General features: G+C 37.8%; 1 protein-coding gene across 1 annotated transcript in view; it reads right to left on the bottom strand.

The window, feature by feature from the left end:
- The window catches only part of DENND1A (DENN domain containing 1A), a 1,966,771-nt gene that overhangs the window by 384,780 nt on the left and 1,563,017 nt on the right, over window positions 1-18,974 (bottom strand). The window contains 3 exon segments of the mRNA XM_053695696.1: window positions 6,329-6,369; window positions 14,161-14,248; window positions 16,470-16,571. Of these exon segments, the coding sequence (XP_053551671.1) occupies window positions 6,329-6,369; window positions 14,161-14,248; window positions 16,470-16,571 (231 nt within the window).

Below are 18,974 nucleotides of genomic sequence, written 5' to 3'. Positions count from 1 at the left end.
TATGTTACTATGTGTATATACATATATATTTATGTGTTACTATGTGTATATACATATATATTTATGTGTTACTATGTGTATATACATATATATTTATGTGTTACTATGTGTATATACATATATATTTATGTGTTACTATGTGTATATACATATATATATTTATGTGTTAGTATGTGTATATACATATATATTTATGTGTTAGTATGTGTATATACAGATATATTTATGTGTTACTATGTGTATATACATATATATTTATGTGTTACTATGTTTATATACATATATATTTATGTGTTACTATGTGTATATACATATATATTTATGTGTTACTATGTGTATATACATATATATTTGTGTTACTATGTGTATATACATATATATGTATGTGTTACTATGTGTATATACATATATATATGTATGTGTTACTATGTGTATATACATATATATTTATGTGTTACTATGTGTATATACATATATATTTATGTGTTAGTATGTGTATATACATATATATTTATGTGTTAGTATGTGTATATACAGATATATTTATGTGTTATTATGTGTATATACATATATATTTATGTGTTACTATGTGTATATACATATATATTTATGTGTTACTGTGTGTATATACATATATATTTATGTTAATATGTGTATATACATATATATTTATGTGTTACTATGTGTATATACATATATATTTATGTGTTATTATGTGTATATACATATATATTTATGTGTTACTATGTGTATATACATATATATTTATGTGTTACTATGTGTATATACATATATATTTATGTGTTACTATGTGTATATACATATATATTTATGTGTTACTATGTGTATATACATATATATTTATGTGTTACTATGTTTATATACATATATATGTATGTGTTACTATGTGTATATACATATATATTTATGTGTTACTATGTGTATATACATATATATTTATGTGTTAGTATGTGTATATACATATATATTTATGTGTTAGTATGTGTATATACATATATATTTATGTGTTAGTATGTGTATATACAGATATATTTATGTGTTACTATGTGTATATACATATATATTTATGTGTTACTATGTTTATATACATATATATTTATGTGTTACTATGTGTATATACATATATATATATGTGTTATTCTGTGTATATACATATATATTTATGTGTTACTATGTGTATATACATATATATTTATGTGTTACTATGTGTATATACATATATATTTATGTGTTACTATGTGTATATACATATATATTTATGTGTTACTATGTGTATATACATATATATTTATGTGTTACTATGTGTATATACATATATATTTATGTGTTACTATGTGTATATACATATATATTTATGTGTTATTATGTGTATATACATATATATTTATGTGTTACTATGTGTATATACATATATATTTATGTGTTAGTATGTGTATATACATATATATTTATGTGTTATTATGTGCATATACATATATATTTATGTGTTAGTATGTGTATATACATATATATGTATGTGTTAATATGTGTATATACATATATATTTATGTGTTACTATGTGTATATACATATATATTTATGTGTTACTATGTGTATATACATATATATTTATGTGTTACTATGTGTATATACATATATATTTATGTGTTACTATGTGTATATACATATATATTTATGTGTTAGTATGTGTTTATACATATATATTTATGTGTTACTATGTGTATATACATATATATTTATGTGTTACTATGTGCATATACATATATATTTATGTGTTACTATGTGTATATACATATATATTTATGTGTTACTATGTGTATATACATATATATTTATGTGTTACTATGTGTATATACATATATATTTATGTGTTACTATGTGTATATATATATATTTATGTGTTAGTATGTGTATATACATATATATTTATGTGTTACTATGTGTATATACATATATATTTATGTGTTACTATGTGTATATACATATATATTTATGTGTTAGTATGTGTATATACATATATATTTATGTGTTAATATGTGTGTATATATATATATATATTTATGTGTTACTATGTGTATATACATATATATTTATGTGTTAGTATGTGTATATACATATATATTTATGTGTTACTATGTGTATATACATATATATTTATGTGTTAGTATGTGTATATACATATATATTTATGTGTTACTATGTGTATATACATATATATTTATGTGTTATTATGTGTATATACATATATATTTATGTGTTACCATGTGTATATACATATATATGTATGTGTTACTATGTGTATATACATATATATTTATGTGTTACTATGTGTATATACACATATATTTATGTGTTACTATGTGTACATACATATATATTTATGTGTTACTATGTGTATATACATATATATTTATGTGTTAGTATGTGTATATACATATATATTTATGTGTTAATATGTGTGTGTATATATATATATATATATATATATATTTATGTGTTACTATGTGTACATACATATATATTTATGTGTTACTGTGTGTATATACATATATATTTATGTGTTAGTATGTGTATATACATATATATTTATGTGTTACTATGTGTATATACATATATATTTATGTGTTACTGTGTGTATATACATATTTATTTATGTGTTACTATGTGTATATACATATATATTTATGTGTTAATATGTATATACATATATATTTATGTGTTACTATGTGTATATACATATATATTTATGTGTTACTATGTGTATATACATATATATTTATGTGTTAGTATGTGTATATACATATATATGTATGTGTTAATATGTGTATATACATATATATTTATATGTTACTATGTGTATATACATATATATTTATGTGTTATTATGTGTATATACATATATATTTATGTGTTATTATGTGTATATACATATATATATGTGTGTTATTATGTGTATATACATATATATTTATGTGTTACCATGTGTATATACATATATATGTATGTGTTACTATGTGTATATACATATATATTTATGTGTTACTATGTGTATATACACATATATTTATGTGTTACTATGTGTACATACATATATATTTATGTGTTACTATGTGTATATACATATATATTTATGTGTTACTATGTGTATATACATATATATTTATGTGTTACTATGTGTATATACATATATATTTATGTGTTACTATGTGTATATACATATATATTTATGTGTTACTATGTGTATATACATATATATTTATGTGTTAGTATGTGTATATACATATATATTTATGTGTTAATATGTGTGTGTATATATATATATATATATATATATATATATTTATGTGTTACCATGTGTACATACATATATATTTATGTGTTACTGTGTGTATATACATATATATTTATGTGTTACTATGTGTATATACATATATATTTATGTGTAAGTATGTGTATATACATATATATTTATGTGTTACTATGTGTATATACATATATATTTATGTGTTATTATGTGTATATACATATATATTTATGTGTTACTGTGTGTATATACATATTTATTTATGTGTTACTATGTGTATATACATATATATTTATGTGTTAATATGTATATACATATATATTTATGTGTTACTATGTGTATATACATATATATTTATGTGTTACTATGTGTATATACATATATATTTATGTGTTAGTATGTGTATATACATATATATTTATGTGTTACTATGTGTATATACATATATATTTATGTGTTACTATGTGTATATACATATATATTTATGTGTTACTATGTGTATATACATATATATTTATGTGTTAGTATGTGTATATACATATATATTTATGTGTTACTATGTGTATATACATATATATTTATGTGTATATACACATAGTAACACATAAATATATATGTATATATATATATTAGCATATAGATACTGTATATATTTTGAGTGATAACACAGGGCACATAGACCTCAATGTAAAGGCACTTTTCAGTGCTGTTTTTCACCCCACATCTGGCAACTTTAATCGCTTAAAACGGCTTTGCGCAGTTATATTTAAAAAAAATTGGTACAATATTTTCAATATAAAAGGAACAATACACTGTTGTGGGGGGGATTGGGGGAATTTTTTTTTAAAATGATCAAAAGGTCTGACCTATGGTTAATTTTCTGAGATCACGGTAGCATTAACCAGCTACTTGCAATGGCTTGTTATTTAACGTGAGCCTGTAAACAGGGGAATCTGCCGTTTACGGGCGCACATCAAATTAGTGCTCCACTTGTAATCTAGTCCTAAATAAATTAAATTTGCAATAAACATAATTTAATCAGACTCTTGAAATTAAGGACATCTTACCCCCTCACAGATAAGGAAGAATAAAGTAACAGTACTGAAGCGCTAGCTGAATAGAACGCGGCTGTTAGCACGGCAGGAAAAGGATTAACGTCATGGGAGGGCGGTTCGATAGCATGGATTGGGACAAAATAGCTGTGTAGTAAATGCCAGTACGTGCTATTCAAAGGGATACTAAACCCAAATTTGTTGGTATCTTTCTTTGAAAAATCAAGAATGTAAGCTTAAGATGAGGACCATTTTTTGTTCAGAACCATGGGTAACACTTGCTGATTGGTGACTACATTTAGTTTCTCTGAACTTTTAATATCAGCGGAAGGAAAATGGCTTGATTGCTCTAGCGCAAAACCGTTTGCACCCCACTTCTAATCTAGCCCATAGACAATATTACATGATAAAGTCTAGTGTGTGCTTATGTCTATAATAAATAATATCCCCACTCTATGATGTAACATAACAAATGTACCTGATAATAGCCTGTGGGCTATGTGAGTGTAAATGTGTCACGACTGGCAACTACCCACCCCACTGAGCTTACCAGCTGCAGAAATTACTTCCAGTTAATAGCTCATCCAGTGCTGAGTACATTACAGCAGATGATTTAAAGGGACATGAAACACAAATGTTGTCTATCATGATTTAGAAAGAGCGAGCAATTTTAAACAACTTTATCATGTAGTTCTGTTATCTAATTTGCTTCATTGTCTTGATATACTTTGCTGAAAAACATGTATAAATAGGCTCAGTAGCTCGTGATTGGTGGGTGCACATAGATGTCTTGTGTAATTGGCTCACACATGTGCACTGCTATTTATTCAACAATGGATATCTAAACAATGAAGCAAATTAAATAATAGAAGTAAATTGAAATATTGTTTAACCCTTTGAGTGCTAATGACGGCTCTGAGCCGTCACAGAGTTTCCCATCTGGTGCTAATGACGGCTCAGAGCCGTCATTAGCACGCTCCCACCTTGAGGGAGATCTGGGGGCTCCCACCGGCTCCTAGCATAGAGATCGGGCCTGCTTAGTGACAGGCTTCGCCGGGGCTTCACGTTATGCACGGTGACGTCACGCGCAATGACGTGATGACATCACAGCACAACTTTATTTATACTTAACAATGTTAAGTATAAGAGCAGGGGGCATGCTGCTTAGAAGCCTGTATCTCAGGTATCTATGCAGCTACAGACCCCCAAGACCCACCATTGGAAAGGTAATCGCCTCACCTTTCCAACAGTGTAAGTATTGGGGGTCTGAACAAAAAAAAAAGTAAAAATGTTTTTTCAAAAAAAATAAAAAAATCTTAGCACCCAGGTGGGAAAGTGCTCAGCACTCAAAGGGTTAAGATTGTATTCTGTATCTTAATCATGAAAGAAACATTTTGGGTTTCATGTGCCTTTAAGTAAGAAGTATAACGACTACTCAACAGAAGGGAGCTAAGTTCCCAGTGACACCAGTGGCAGGCTTGTGACTTACTCCTTCACCAGGAGTAATTGTGTCACTGCCCCTTACTCCAATCTCCCTTTTTCTCTCAGTAGAAGCTCTCTGAGGCTCAAATCAGTCTGAGGTCCCCTCTAAACAAAGAATCCTAGGAGGCAAAGATAAAACTGGCATACCAGAGAGTTAATGGCTCATGGACTCTCACCCCCTGAAATACAATTATCAACCAGATCATGCAAAATATATCTTGTGTACAGGCACAATGGGACACAAGGACACATTCCCCACAAAAACCTACAATAATAATGATAATAATAATAACTGTATCATTTTTCTCTCCCAGGAGATTCTAGTCGTTTAGAAACAGGGTACAGATTTAGCTGTTCAGTGTCAGCTGATAAGCAAGTCAGGTCAAACAGACATGGTTTTGTAATTCAGTCAGTGATCGGGGCAGCTAACATCCTATAATACTAAAGAAAACAGATGCAATCCACTCACCTTTACTGTCGAGAGCCACTGATGGTAGAGTTTATCGCTGCCTGCAATGGAGAAACCGAAAGGACAAATTGTCAACATGGAAAGGTGTCATTTTTATCACCAGCACAGCAAATCTCATCTCATTGTCTCCTAATGCCAGCACTGCACATCTCATTGTCTCCTAAAGCCAGCACTGCACATCTCATTGCCTCCTAATGCCAGCACTGCACATCTCATTGTCTCCTAAAGCCAGCACTGCACATCTCATTGTCTCCTAATGCCAGCACTGCACATCTCATTGTCTCTTAATGCTAGCACTGCACATCTCATTGTCTCCTAATGTCAGCACTGCACATCTCATTGTCTCCTAATGCCAGCACTGCACATCTCATTGTCTCTTAATGCTAGCACTGCACATCTCATTGTCTCCTAATGTCAGCACTGCACATCTCATTGTCTCCTAAAGCCAGCACTGCACATCTCATTGTCTCCTAATGCCAGCACTGCACATCTCATTGTCTCCTAAAGCCAGCACTGCACATCTCAATGCCTCCTAATGCCAGCACTGCACATCTCATTGTCTCCTAATGTCAGCACTGCACATCTCATTGTCTCCTAATGCCAGCACAGCACATCTCATTGTCTCCTAATGCCAGCACTGCACATCTCATTGTCTCCTTATGCCAGCACAGCACATCTCATTGCCTCCTAATGCCAGCACTGCACATCTCATTGTCTCCTAATGCCAGCACAGCACATCTCATTGTCTCCTAATGCCAGCACAGCACATCTCATTGTCTCCTAATGCCAGCACTGCACATCTCATTGTCTCCTAATGCCAGCACTGCACATCTCATTGTCTCCTAATGTCAGCACTGCACATCTCATTGTCTCCTAATGCCAGCACAGCACATCTCATTGTCTCCTAATGCCAGCACTGCACATCTCATTGTCTCCTAATGCCAGCACAGCACATCTCATTGCCTCCTAATGCCAGCACTGCACATCTCATTGTCTCCTAATGCCAGCACAGCACATCTCATTGTCTCCTAATGCCAGCACAGCACATCTCATTGTCTCCTAATGCCAGCACTGCACATCTCATTGTCTCCTAATGCCAGCACTGCACATCTCATTGTCTCCTAATGCCAGCACTGCACATCTCATTGTCTCCTAATGCCAGCACTGCACATCTCATTGTCTCCTAAAGCCAGCACTGCACATCTCATTGCCTCCTAATGCCAGCACTGCACATCTCATTGTCTCCTAATGTCAGCACTGCACATCTCATTGTCTCCTAATGCCAGCACAGCACATCTCATTGTCTCCTAATGCCAGCACTGCACATCTCATTGTCTCCTAATGCCAGCACAGCACATCTCATTGCCTCCTAATGCCAGCACTGCACATCTCATTGTCTCCTAATGCCAGCACAGCACATCTCATTGTCTCCTAATGCCAGCACAGCACATCTCATTGTCTCCTAATGCCAGCACAGAACATCTCATTGTCTCCTAATGCCAGCACTGCACATCTCATTGCCTTCTAATGCCAGCACTGCACATCTCATTGTCTCCTAATGCCAGCACAGCACATCTCATTGCCTCCTAATGCCAGCACTGCACATCTCATTGTCTCCTAATGCCAGAACAGCACATCTCATTGTCTCCTAATGCCAGCACTGCACATCTCATTGTCTCCTAATGCCAGCACAGCACATCTCATTGTCTCCTAATGCCAGAACTGCACATCTCATTGCCTCCTAATGTCAGCACTGTACATCTCATTGCCTCCTAATGTCAGCACTGCACATCTCATTGTCTCCTAATGCCAGCACTGCACATCTCATTGCCTCCTAATGCCAGCACTGCACATCTCATTGCCTCCTAATGCCAGCACTGCACATCTCATTGCCTCCTAATGCCAGCACTGCACATCTCATTGTCTCCTAACGCCAGCACAGCACATCTCATTGCCTCCTAATGCCAGCACTGCACATATTGTCTCCTAATGCCAGCACTGCACATCTCATTGCCTCCTAATGCCAGCACAGCACATCTCATTGTCTCCTAATGCCAGCACTGCACATCTCATTGTCTCCTAATGCCAGCACTGCACATCTCATTGTCTCCTAACGCCAGCACTGCACATCTCATTGTCTCTTAATGCCAGCACAGCACATCTCATTGCCTCCTAATGCCAGCACTGCACATCTCATTGCCTCCTAATGCCAGCACAGCACATCTCATTGCCTCCTAATGCCAGCACTGCACATCTCATTGTCTCTTAATGCCAGCACAGCACATCTCATTGCCTCCTAATGCCAGCACTGCACATCTCATTGCCTCCTAATGCCAGCACAGCACATCTCATTGTCTCCTAATGCCAGCACTGCACATCTCATTGTCTCCTAATGCCAGCACTGCACATCTCATTGTCTCCTAACGCCAGCACTGCACATCTCATTGTCTCCTAACGCCAGCACAGCACATCTCATTGTCTCCTAATGCCAGCACAGCACATCTCATTGTCTCCTAATGCCAGCACTGCACATCTCATTGCCTCCTAATGCCAGCACAGCACATCTCATTGTCTCCTAATGCCAGCACTGCACATCTCATTGTCTCCTAATGCCAGCACTGCACATCTCATTGTCTCCTAACGCCAGCACTGCACATCTCATTGTCTCCTAATGCCAGCACTGCACATCTCATTGTCTCCTAATGCCAGCACTGCACATCTCATTGTCTCCTAATGCCAGCACTGCACATCTCATTGTCTCCTAATGCCAGCACTGCACATATCATTGTCTCCTAATGCCAGCACTGCACATCTCATTGTCTCCTAACGCCAGCACAGCACATCTCATTGTCTCCTAATGCCAGCACTGCAAATCTCATTGTCTCCTAATGTCAGCACTGCACATCTCATTGCCTCCTAATGCCAGCACTGCACATCTCATTGCCTCCTAATGCCAGCACAGCACATCTCATTGTCTCCTAATGCCAGCACTGCACATCTCATTGTCTCCTAATGTCAGCACTGCACATCTCATTGCCTCCTAATGCCAGCACTGCACATCTCATTGCCTCCTAATGCCAGTACAGCACATCTCATTGCCTCCTAATGCCAGCACTGCACATCTCATTGTCTCCTAATGCCAGCACTAAACGTCTCATTGTCTCCTAATGTCAGCACTGCACATCTCATTGCCTCCTAATGCCAGCACAGCACATCTCATTGCCTCCTAATGCCAGCACAGCACATCTCATTGCCTCCTAATGCCAGCACTGCACATCTCATTGTCTCCTAATGCCAGCACTGCACATCTCATCTCATTGTCTCCTAATGCCAGCACAGCACATCTCATTATCTCCTAATGCCAGCACTGCACATCTCATTGTCTCCTAATGCTAGAACTGCACATCTCATTGTCTCCTAATGCTAGCACTGCACATCTCATTGTCTCCTAATGCCAGCACTGCACATCTCATTGTCTCCTAATGCCAGCACTGCACATCTCATCTCATTGTCTCCTAACGCCAGCACTGCACATCTCATTGCCTCCTAATGCCAGCACTGCACATCTCATTGTCTCCTAATGCCAGCACTGCACATATCATTGTCTCCTAATGCTAGCACTGCACATCTCATTGTCTCCTAATGCCAGCACTGCACATCTCATTGTCTCCTAATGCCAGCACAGCACATCTCATTGTCTCCTAATGCCAGCACTGCACATCTCATCTCATTGTCTCCTAATGCCAGCACTGCACATCTCATTGTCTCCTAATGCCAGCACAGCACATCTCATTGTCTCCTAATGCCAGCACTGCACATCTCATTGCCTCCTAATGCCAGCACAGCACATCTCATTGTCTCCTAATGCCAGCACAGCACATCTCATTGTCTCCTAACGCCAGCACAGCACATCTCATTATCTCCTAATGCCAGCACTGCACATCTCATTGTCTCCTAATGCCAGCACTGCACATCTCATTGCCTCCTAATGCCAGCACTGCACATCTCATTGTCTCCTAATGCCAGCACAACACATCTCATTGTCTCCTAACGCCAGCACAGCACATCTCATTGTCTCCTAACGCCAGCACAGCACATCTCATTGTCTCCTAAGGCCAGCACTGCACATCTCATTGTCTCCTAATTCCAGCACTGCACATCTCATTGTCTCCTAATGCCAGCACTGCACATCTCATTGTCTCCTAAGGCAAGCACTGCACATATCATTGTCTCCTAATGCCAGCACTGCACATCTCATTGTCTCCTAATGTCAGCACTGCACATCTCATTGTCTCCTAATGCCAGCACAGCACATCTCATTGTCTCCTAATGCCAGCACTGCACATCTCATTGCCTCCTAATGCCAGCACAGCACATCTCATTGTCTCCTAACGCCAGCACAGCACATCTCATTGTCTCCTAACGCCAGCACAGCACATCTCATTGTCTCCTAATGCCAGCACTGCACATCTCATTGTCTCCTAATGCCAGCACTGCACATCTCATTGCCTCCTAATGCCAGCACTGCACATCTCATTGTCTCCTAATGCCAGCACAACACATCTCATTGTCTCCTAACGCCAGCACAGCACATCTCATTGTCTCCTAACGCCAGCACAGCACATCTCATTGTCTCCTAAGGCCAGCACTGCACATCTCATTGTCTCCTAATTCCAGCACTGCACATCTCATTGTCTCCTAATGCCAGCACTGCACATCTCATTGTCTCCTAAGGGAAGCACTGCACATATCATTGTCTCCTAATGCCAGCACTGCACATCTCATTGTCTCTTAATGCCAGAACTGCACATCTCATTGCCTCCTAATGCCAGCACAGCACATATCATTGTCTTCTAATGCCAGCACAGCACATCTCATTGTCTCCTAATGTCAGCACTGCACATCTCATTGTCTCCTAATGCCAGCACTGCACATCTCATTGTCTCCTAATGCCAGCACTGCACATCTCATTGTCTCCTAATGCCAGCACTGCACATCTCATTGCCTCCTAATGCCAGCACTGCACATCTCATTGTCTCCTAATGCCAGCACAACACATCTCATTGTCTCCTAACGCCAGCACAGCACATCTCATTGTCTCCGAACGCCAGCACAGCACATCTCATTGTCTCCTAATGCCAGCACTGCAATCTCATTGTCTCCTAATGCCAGAACTGCACATCTCATTGTCTCCTAATGCCAGCACTGCACATCTCATTGTCTCCTAAGGCCAGCACTGCACATCTCATTGTCTCCTAATTCCAGCACTGCACATCTCATTGTCTCCTAATGCCAGCACTGCACATCTCATTGTCTCCTAAGGCAAGCACTGCACATCTCATTGTCTCCTAATGCCAGCACTGCACATCTCATTATCTCCTAATGCCAGCACAGCACATCTCATTGTCTCCTAATGCCAGCACTGCACATATCATTGTCTCCTAATGCCAGCACTGCACATCTCATTGTCTCCTAATGCCAGCACAGCACATCTCATTGTCTCCTAATGCCAGCACAGCACATCTCATTGTCTCCTAATGCCAGCACAGCACATCTCATTGTCTCCTAACGCCAGCACAGCACATCTCATTGTCTCCTAACGCCAGCACAGCACATCTCATTGTCTCCTAACGCCAGCACAGCACATCTCATTGTCTCCTAATGCCAGCACTGCACATCTCATTGTCTCCTAACGCCAGCACAGCACATCTCATTGTCTCCTAATGCCAGCACTGCACATCTCATTGTCTCCTAATGCCAGCACAGCACATCTCATTGTCTCCTAACGCCAGCACAGCACATCTCATTGTCTCCTAATGCCAGCACAGCACATCTCATTGTCTCCTAATGCCAGCACTGCACATCTCATTGTCTCTTAACGCCAGCACTGCACATCTCATTGTCTCCTAATGCCAGCACTGCACATCTCATTGTCTCCTAACGCCAGCACAGCAATCTCATTGTCTCCTAACGCCAGCACAGCAATCTCATTGTCTCCTAACGCCAGCACAGCAATCTCATTGTCTCCTAACGCCAGCACAGCACATCTCATTGTCTCCAAACACCAGCACAGCACATCTCATTGTCTCCTAATGCCAGCACTGCACATCTCATTGTCTCCTAATGCCAGCACTGCACATCTCATTGTCTCCTAACGCAAGCACAGCACATCTCATTGTCTCCTAATGCCAGCACAGCACATCTCATTGTCTCCTAATGCCAGCACAGCACATCTCATTGTCTCCTAATGCCAGCACAGCACATCTCATTGTCTCCTAATGCCAGCACAGCACATCTCATTGTCTCCTAACGCCAGCACAGCACATCTCATTGTCTCCTAACGCCAGCACAGCACATCTCATTGTCTCCTAATGCCAGCACTGCACATCTCATTGTCTCCTAACGCCAGCACAGCACATCTCATTGCCTCCTAATGCCAGCACTGCACATCTCATTGTCTCCTAATGCCTGCACTGCACATCTCATTGTCTCCTAATGCCAGCACTGCACATCTCATTGTCTCCTAATGCCTGCACTGCACATCTCATTGTCTCCTAAGGCCAGCACAGCACATCTCATTGCCTCCTAATGCCAGCACTGCACATCTCATTGTCTCCTAAGGCAAGCACTGCACATCTCATTGTCTCCTAATGCCAGCACAGCACATCTCATTGTCTCCAAACCCCAGCACAGCACATCTCATTGTCTCCTAACGCCAGCACAGCACATCTCATTGTCTCCTAATGCCAGCACAGCACTGCACATCTCATTGTCTCCTAATGCCAGCACTGCACATCTCATTGTCTCCTAATGCCAGCACAGCACTGCACATCTCATTGTCTCCTAATGCCAGCACTGCACATCTCATTGTCTCCTAATGCCAGCACTGCACATCTCATTGTCTCTTAACACCAGCACAGCACATCTCATTGTCTCCTAATGCCAGCACTGCACATCTCATTGTCTCCTAATGCCAGCACTGCACATCTCATTGTCTCCTAATGCCAGCACTGCACATCTCATTGTCTCCTAATGCCAGCACAGCACATCTCATTGTCTCCTAATGCCAGCACAGCACTGCACATCTCATTGTCTCCTAATGCCAGCACTGCACATCTCATTGTCTCCTAATGCCAGCACAGCACTGCACATCTCATTGCCTCCTAATGCCAGCACTGCACATCTCATTGTCTCTTAACACCAGCACAGCATATCAAGTCATTTTAAAGTATAATTCATATAAAAACACATCCTAAACACATGTGCACTATACCCATAATGCTACAGCTTAAATAGATAAATAATTGATTTATAATTGTCACAATTCTTTTGAAACTGAAAAGGTTAAATTCACACAAGTAAAAGGTTATTGTCATTTTACACTGTACAACACCTGTAATGTAAGGGATATATCTAGTGAAGGAGCAATGTATTAGTGATTTGTTTAATGTAACTGATCACTTGTAATCTATCTGTATATTAACACTGAAAATGTAATGTTTCCCTCCCACACTGGAGGCTACAGTGCATTCTGTGCAATGCAGAAGCCTGAATCTCTTGGATGCTGCAAAATAACTGGTTGATATGGGCAGGACCTCATTTATATTTGTAACTAACTGACCACAGGAAGGGAAACAATCAACAGGCTTTACAAGGGGTGTGTCCTGGGACTGCAAAACACTACATATTTTTCTATTAAAATAACAGTTTAAATGCATCTAAAACATTTATTTTGCAATGCACTGATGAATAAATAAAACATTTAGTTTGAAGTCATTTTAATCTCCCCCACCACTAAAGCACCATGTGTGTACGTAGGGAACGGTGCCTACCTGCATATTCTCCCATGTTGATCTCTTCCTCAAACACATCACTGAACCCATTTCCTGTGTTCAAAAGATCAAGTCGCCCATCTATGAACTAAGAGAGGAAAATAAGGAAGACAATGACAGGTTCAGCGAGGTTTTGCTTACAGATAAGCAGTAGCCATAGTTTACACATTCTGCAAATCCCTACGGCTTTAATTACAGGACTACTGGGCATATTGCTAACACTTTACTCACTTTATATAGAATCTTATTAAGTAATGAACATTTTCGTTAAATCAGACTTTATAGGGACACTCTATAGAAAATCACTAGAGCATGTAATGTGTACATAACTGAACCTAACTCACTTTTGTCTGACCCATGCAAAGGAGTAAAACACATAGGTAAAGTCCAGCTAGTGAGCTTGAAGACACCTCCTGAATAGAACACAGCCGGTAAGTCTATCAGGAGGCACCAATCACTGGCTGTTTCTTCTTGAGAGTTGCAAGACCTGCATCAAAACTTTACATCTGTGTTTAAACCTCAGAGTGCTTATGATAACAGATATCACATGGGGTTCATAAGGTCCCTTTAAAAGGTAACTTTGACAAATAATTTATAAAGTACATTTTACAAATCAGACAGTTCTTTTCATATTTAAGTATTCAAATAGCTTTCAAAAAAATGTACCCCTCGGTTCCATTCAATCACAATTTCCATTTTGTTGTGTTTTCCAAATATGAAGCCATCACAATCCGTAAGAAAGTCCAGTGATAACAACATAATCATATCAAATGCATCGGTGTCACCATTACACACACTGCACCTTGCATTCTAATGGATTGGAATGGCTTAGAAAAGGACAAAAACAAACTCACTGAATGTATAAAGTTTTTGTATAGGGGCCCTGTATTGCAACATTAATAAAAAAAAGGGACATGGAATTGAAAATTAGACTTGATTCATGAGTAATGACTTCTGTTTTCAGCGGTATCTTTTCCTCTGTGTATCCTTCGCTAATACTATTCCACGAGAGTTCTTTGTAACCATATGTAAAACAATGGTATCAAATGATCACAATCTTACCAAGTCAAACACAGTCAAGCTTGAAGGGATAGGAAAGAATAAAACGTGCAGGATTCAGATAGAGACGGTCATTTTAAGACTCTTTTAAAACCACTTCTATTTACAAATGGGCTTTGTTCTCTTGCTATCCCCTGTAGAACAAGAATATGCACATATATTACACTAGGGGGAGCTAGCTGCTGATTGCTGCCTGCACACATTTGTCTCTTGTGATTGGCTAATTAGATGTGTTTAGCTAGCTGCCAGTAGTGCAATGCTGTTCCTACAGCAAAGGATAACAAGAGACTGAAGCAAACTTTATAATCTAAGTAAATTTGAAAGTTGTTTAAAATGGTATTTTCTATCCAAATCATAAACTAAAATGTTGGGGTTTCCTGTCTCTGAACGGCACAGAGTTCATAAACAAAACCCAATACAACTGTTCTCCAGGCTGTACAGCCGTTCCTCTCTCTCTCTGCACGTCACAGTTGTCCAGATCTTGTAGATGTTTTCATTTGGTGCAATCTTGATTATTAATAAAAAGAGCTGTCGCTATTGTTGACATGAGTTGCGCCATCTTGCTTTTCTGGTATCAGCATATGGGTAACCGATATCTCACTTGTTTATCTGCTGTGTGTTATTGGTCGATCCAAGAGTGTTGAGAATTTTGTCAAGTGCATTTGGCTGTTGAATTCTATGTGTCCATTTTGTTGTCGATACTTAGTCAATAATTTGTGGTTGAGAACGCCAGAGTTGATACCGACCAAGCATCGTATCAGTGACTTTTGTGATATCAGATAATGATTTTATCGCTTGCATTATGATCGTTATGATATCGATAAAGGCGTATCGGGAGCCAAGAAACACGATCAACTAGACTGGAATCAACCCTGTTAAAGTATACACTAATGACATATAGTGCTTAAGACATGGGAACTCTCCTGAGTATACTTCTGTATTCTGTTATGCAGAGGAGCCAATTTTAAACAAAGAAGAATGAGGTAAAGTTGATAAAAAAAAAGTAAATTGGAGAGTTGTTTTTTTAATTCTAAGCTTTATCTGAGTAAGAAGTTTAATTTTGACTAATGTCCCCTTAAAGCAAATAAAAATAAATATGCAGTTATCACATTATCTGCACTATTACACTTTGGACCCCCCGCTACCCTTTCTGCTGATTTATTTGCACTGTATTATATTATGTGTTACCTATAAACAGGCAGACTCTAATGTTATGCTCACAAGTACAGACCCTTTACTGAAGTAGTTACCTGTTTAAAGAGCTGTAGCTGGATAGCGTTCTGCAGGAACGGCCTCAGTGCGCTGCACCGATGGGACAAAAACATCTCTTCATCAAATGTGATTGGCTCTTCCTGTTAGAAACACAAGAGCAAACATTCCAATGATAGGGGCAAGAAATGTGCACAAGCGTTCAGCAAGATGGGAGACATAACAACAGATAAAGGGACTGTTCTTCTTTCTTGTAATAAAGGGAACATGAACCCCAACAACCTCTTTCATAATTCAGATAGAGAATACAATTTTAAACAACTTTCCAATTTATTTCTATTATCTAATTTGCTTTATTCAAAAAGTGTCCTTCATTGAAAAGCATACCTAGGTAGGCTTTAGACCAGAAATGCACTAGTAGGAGCTAGCTGCAGATATAGGCCTCTTGTTTTAGGCTCACTTGAATTGCTCAGCTAGCTCCCAGTAGTGCATTGCTGCTCTTTCAACAAAAGGCAACAAGAGAAAAAAGCACATTAGATAATAGATGCAAATTTGAAAGTTGTTTTATGTTGTATGTGTTTTCTGAAGCATGACAGACAAATGCTAAGTTTTATGTCCCTTTAAGGACAATACTCATCTTGGCCACTACAGTCTAGGGAAGTTATTACACCTACATTGTATTAGCTGGTTATCTGTCTTGTAAATGACATAAAACTCTTGTAATACAGAAGCCAATAAAGTATTAACCCCATAAAGCGTGAGGTGTAAAGCAGATCTTAGTTATTCATTACTTTTTTATTGATAACTATTAGAGTTGTGCAACCTAAAAGGGACATAAAAAATGTTATGGATAAAAAAGAAAGAAAAGAAAATAATGGCACTACCAAAGTTGTTTCCCTTGTAGTTGTTATCGGCTAATATTGCTACTTAAAGGGACATAATACTCATATGCTAAATCACTTGAAACTGATGCAGTATAACTGTAAAAAGCTGACAGGAAAATATCACCTGAGCATCTCTATGTAAAAAAGGAAGATATTTTACCTAACAATTTCCTCAGCTCAGCAGTGTAAGTTCTGTGTAAAAAGTTATACTCAGCTGTTCCCAGCTGCAGGTAAACAAATTTAAAAAAATGAAGAAATGAACAGCAGCCAATCAGCATCAGCAGTGCTGAGGTCATGAACTCTTTTACTGTGATCTCATGAGCTTTGACTTAACTCTCATGAGATTTCAATGTACACTTCCCTAATCTGAATAGGGAAATAATATGAGAGTGCACGAGGCTCATCCTTTCAGCTGTCCCAGGACAAACACACTAAAATGCTGCTTAGAAATCCTTTACAATGGGAGGTGGCTACTGAGGAACTTTTGAGGTAAAATATCTTTCTTTTTTACATAGAGATGTTCAGGTGATATTTTCTAATCAGCTTTTTACAGCTATGCTGCATCACTTTCAAGTGTTTAAACATTTGGGTATTATGGCCCTTTAAATCAGGAGACTGATATATTTCATAGGGAAGGGGTGCTGTACACTAAAGCAATACAGTGTGTACTAAGGTAGCACTCAACAACTAATTATCACCACATTAGTATCTCAGCAATGTTAGAGATAAATGAGTACATTTCACAAAATGGTGTTAAAACATAACCTTTATTTACACTATTAAAATACGAATTTAATCTTAAAAACACAAATGAGCGAGTTTCTATCCGTTATAGGTTCAGGAATACTGATGCCTTAATAATATTTATTGTTGCTTCTAATGTCAATGTGGCATAGTATTGAAATGCAGCCACAGACGTTTGAAAGTGTAAGAATGTGCACAAATTGTATCACAATGTATCGTGAATCTACTACACGCTGTAGAATGTAACCACCCCACCAGAATCGTTATTATTGTTGAAACGTAACTAGTGAATGGGTAGAGAAAAGTATCTCTTATCCCTGGAGAACCAGCAGGTTTGTATTCAGTAAGATATATAACACCAATACTGATGGGATGATAACAACACGGGTGAGATGAGTATAGTAATAGGTAAGGAGTAGCGGTGAGCATAAATACAGCACGCTTCACTAAGTGTATAGAGCTTCTATATATTACTCGGAACATACAGGTAAATCCCACAGTAAGTATTCATGTTATGATGATTAAAGAAGGACTAAACGTAATGGCAGAAGCGCTTGCAAATCGCCGTGACACTAATTGAGCTCCCCACCTATATTATGTTACTCTGTGCTCACTCCAATAGCAACATAAAAGAGGCGTGTGCTAGGCAAACTAGTGATAGCTGACAAACGGTAAGTATATAAGGGTAAAATCTAGATAAAAAGGAACCCCATGATTCTCACTCCCCTTAACATGTTTCGCCCAAAGGCTTTATCAAAGGCAGAGCCGACGCCATCTTGTCCGTTATGTATACACTGATCATCTGAAGACAAATATGTATGGTCCTTTGTGATAGGCTATCGAGATGTCAGTCCACTGGATAAGATGCTGATAGGTTAGAAAAAGGCATAATGTGAGATTACTGTTTTTATAGTATAT

The sequence above is a fragment of the Bombina bombina genome, chromosome 12 (assembly GCF_027579735.1).
Source record: "Bombina bombina isolate aBomBom1 chromosome 12, aBomBom1.pri, whole genome shotgun sequence".
NCBI lineage: Eukaryota > Metazoa > Chordata > Amphibia > Anura > Bombinatoridae > Bombina > Bombina bombina.
The sequence above is the reverse complement of the archived record's forward strand: the minus strand, read 5'-3'. Positions and strand labels throughout refer to the sequence as shown.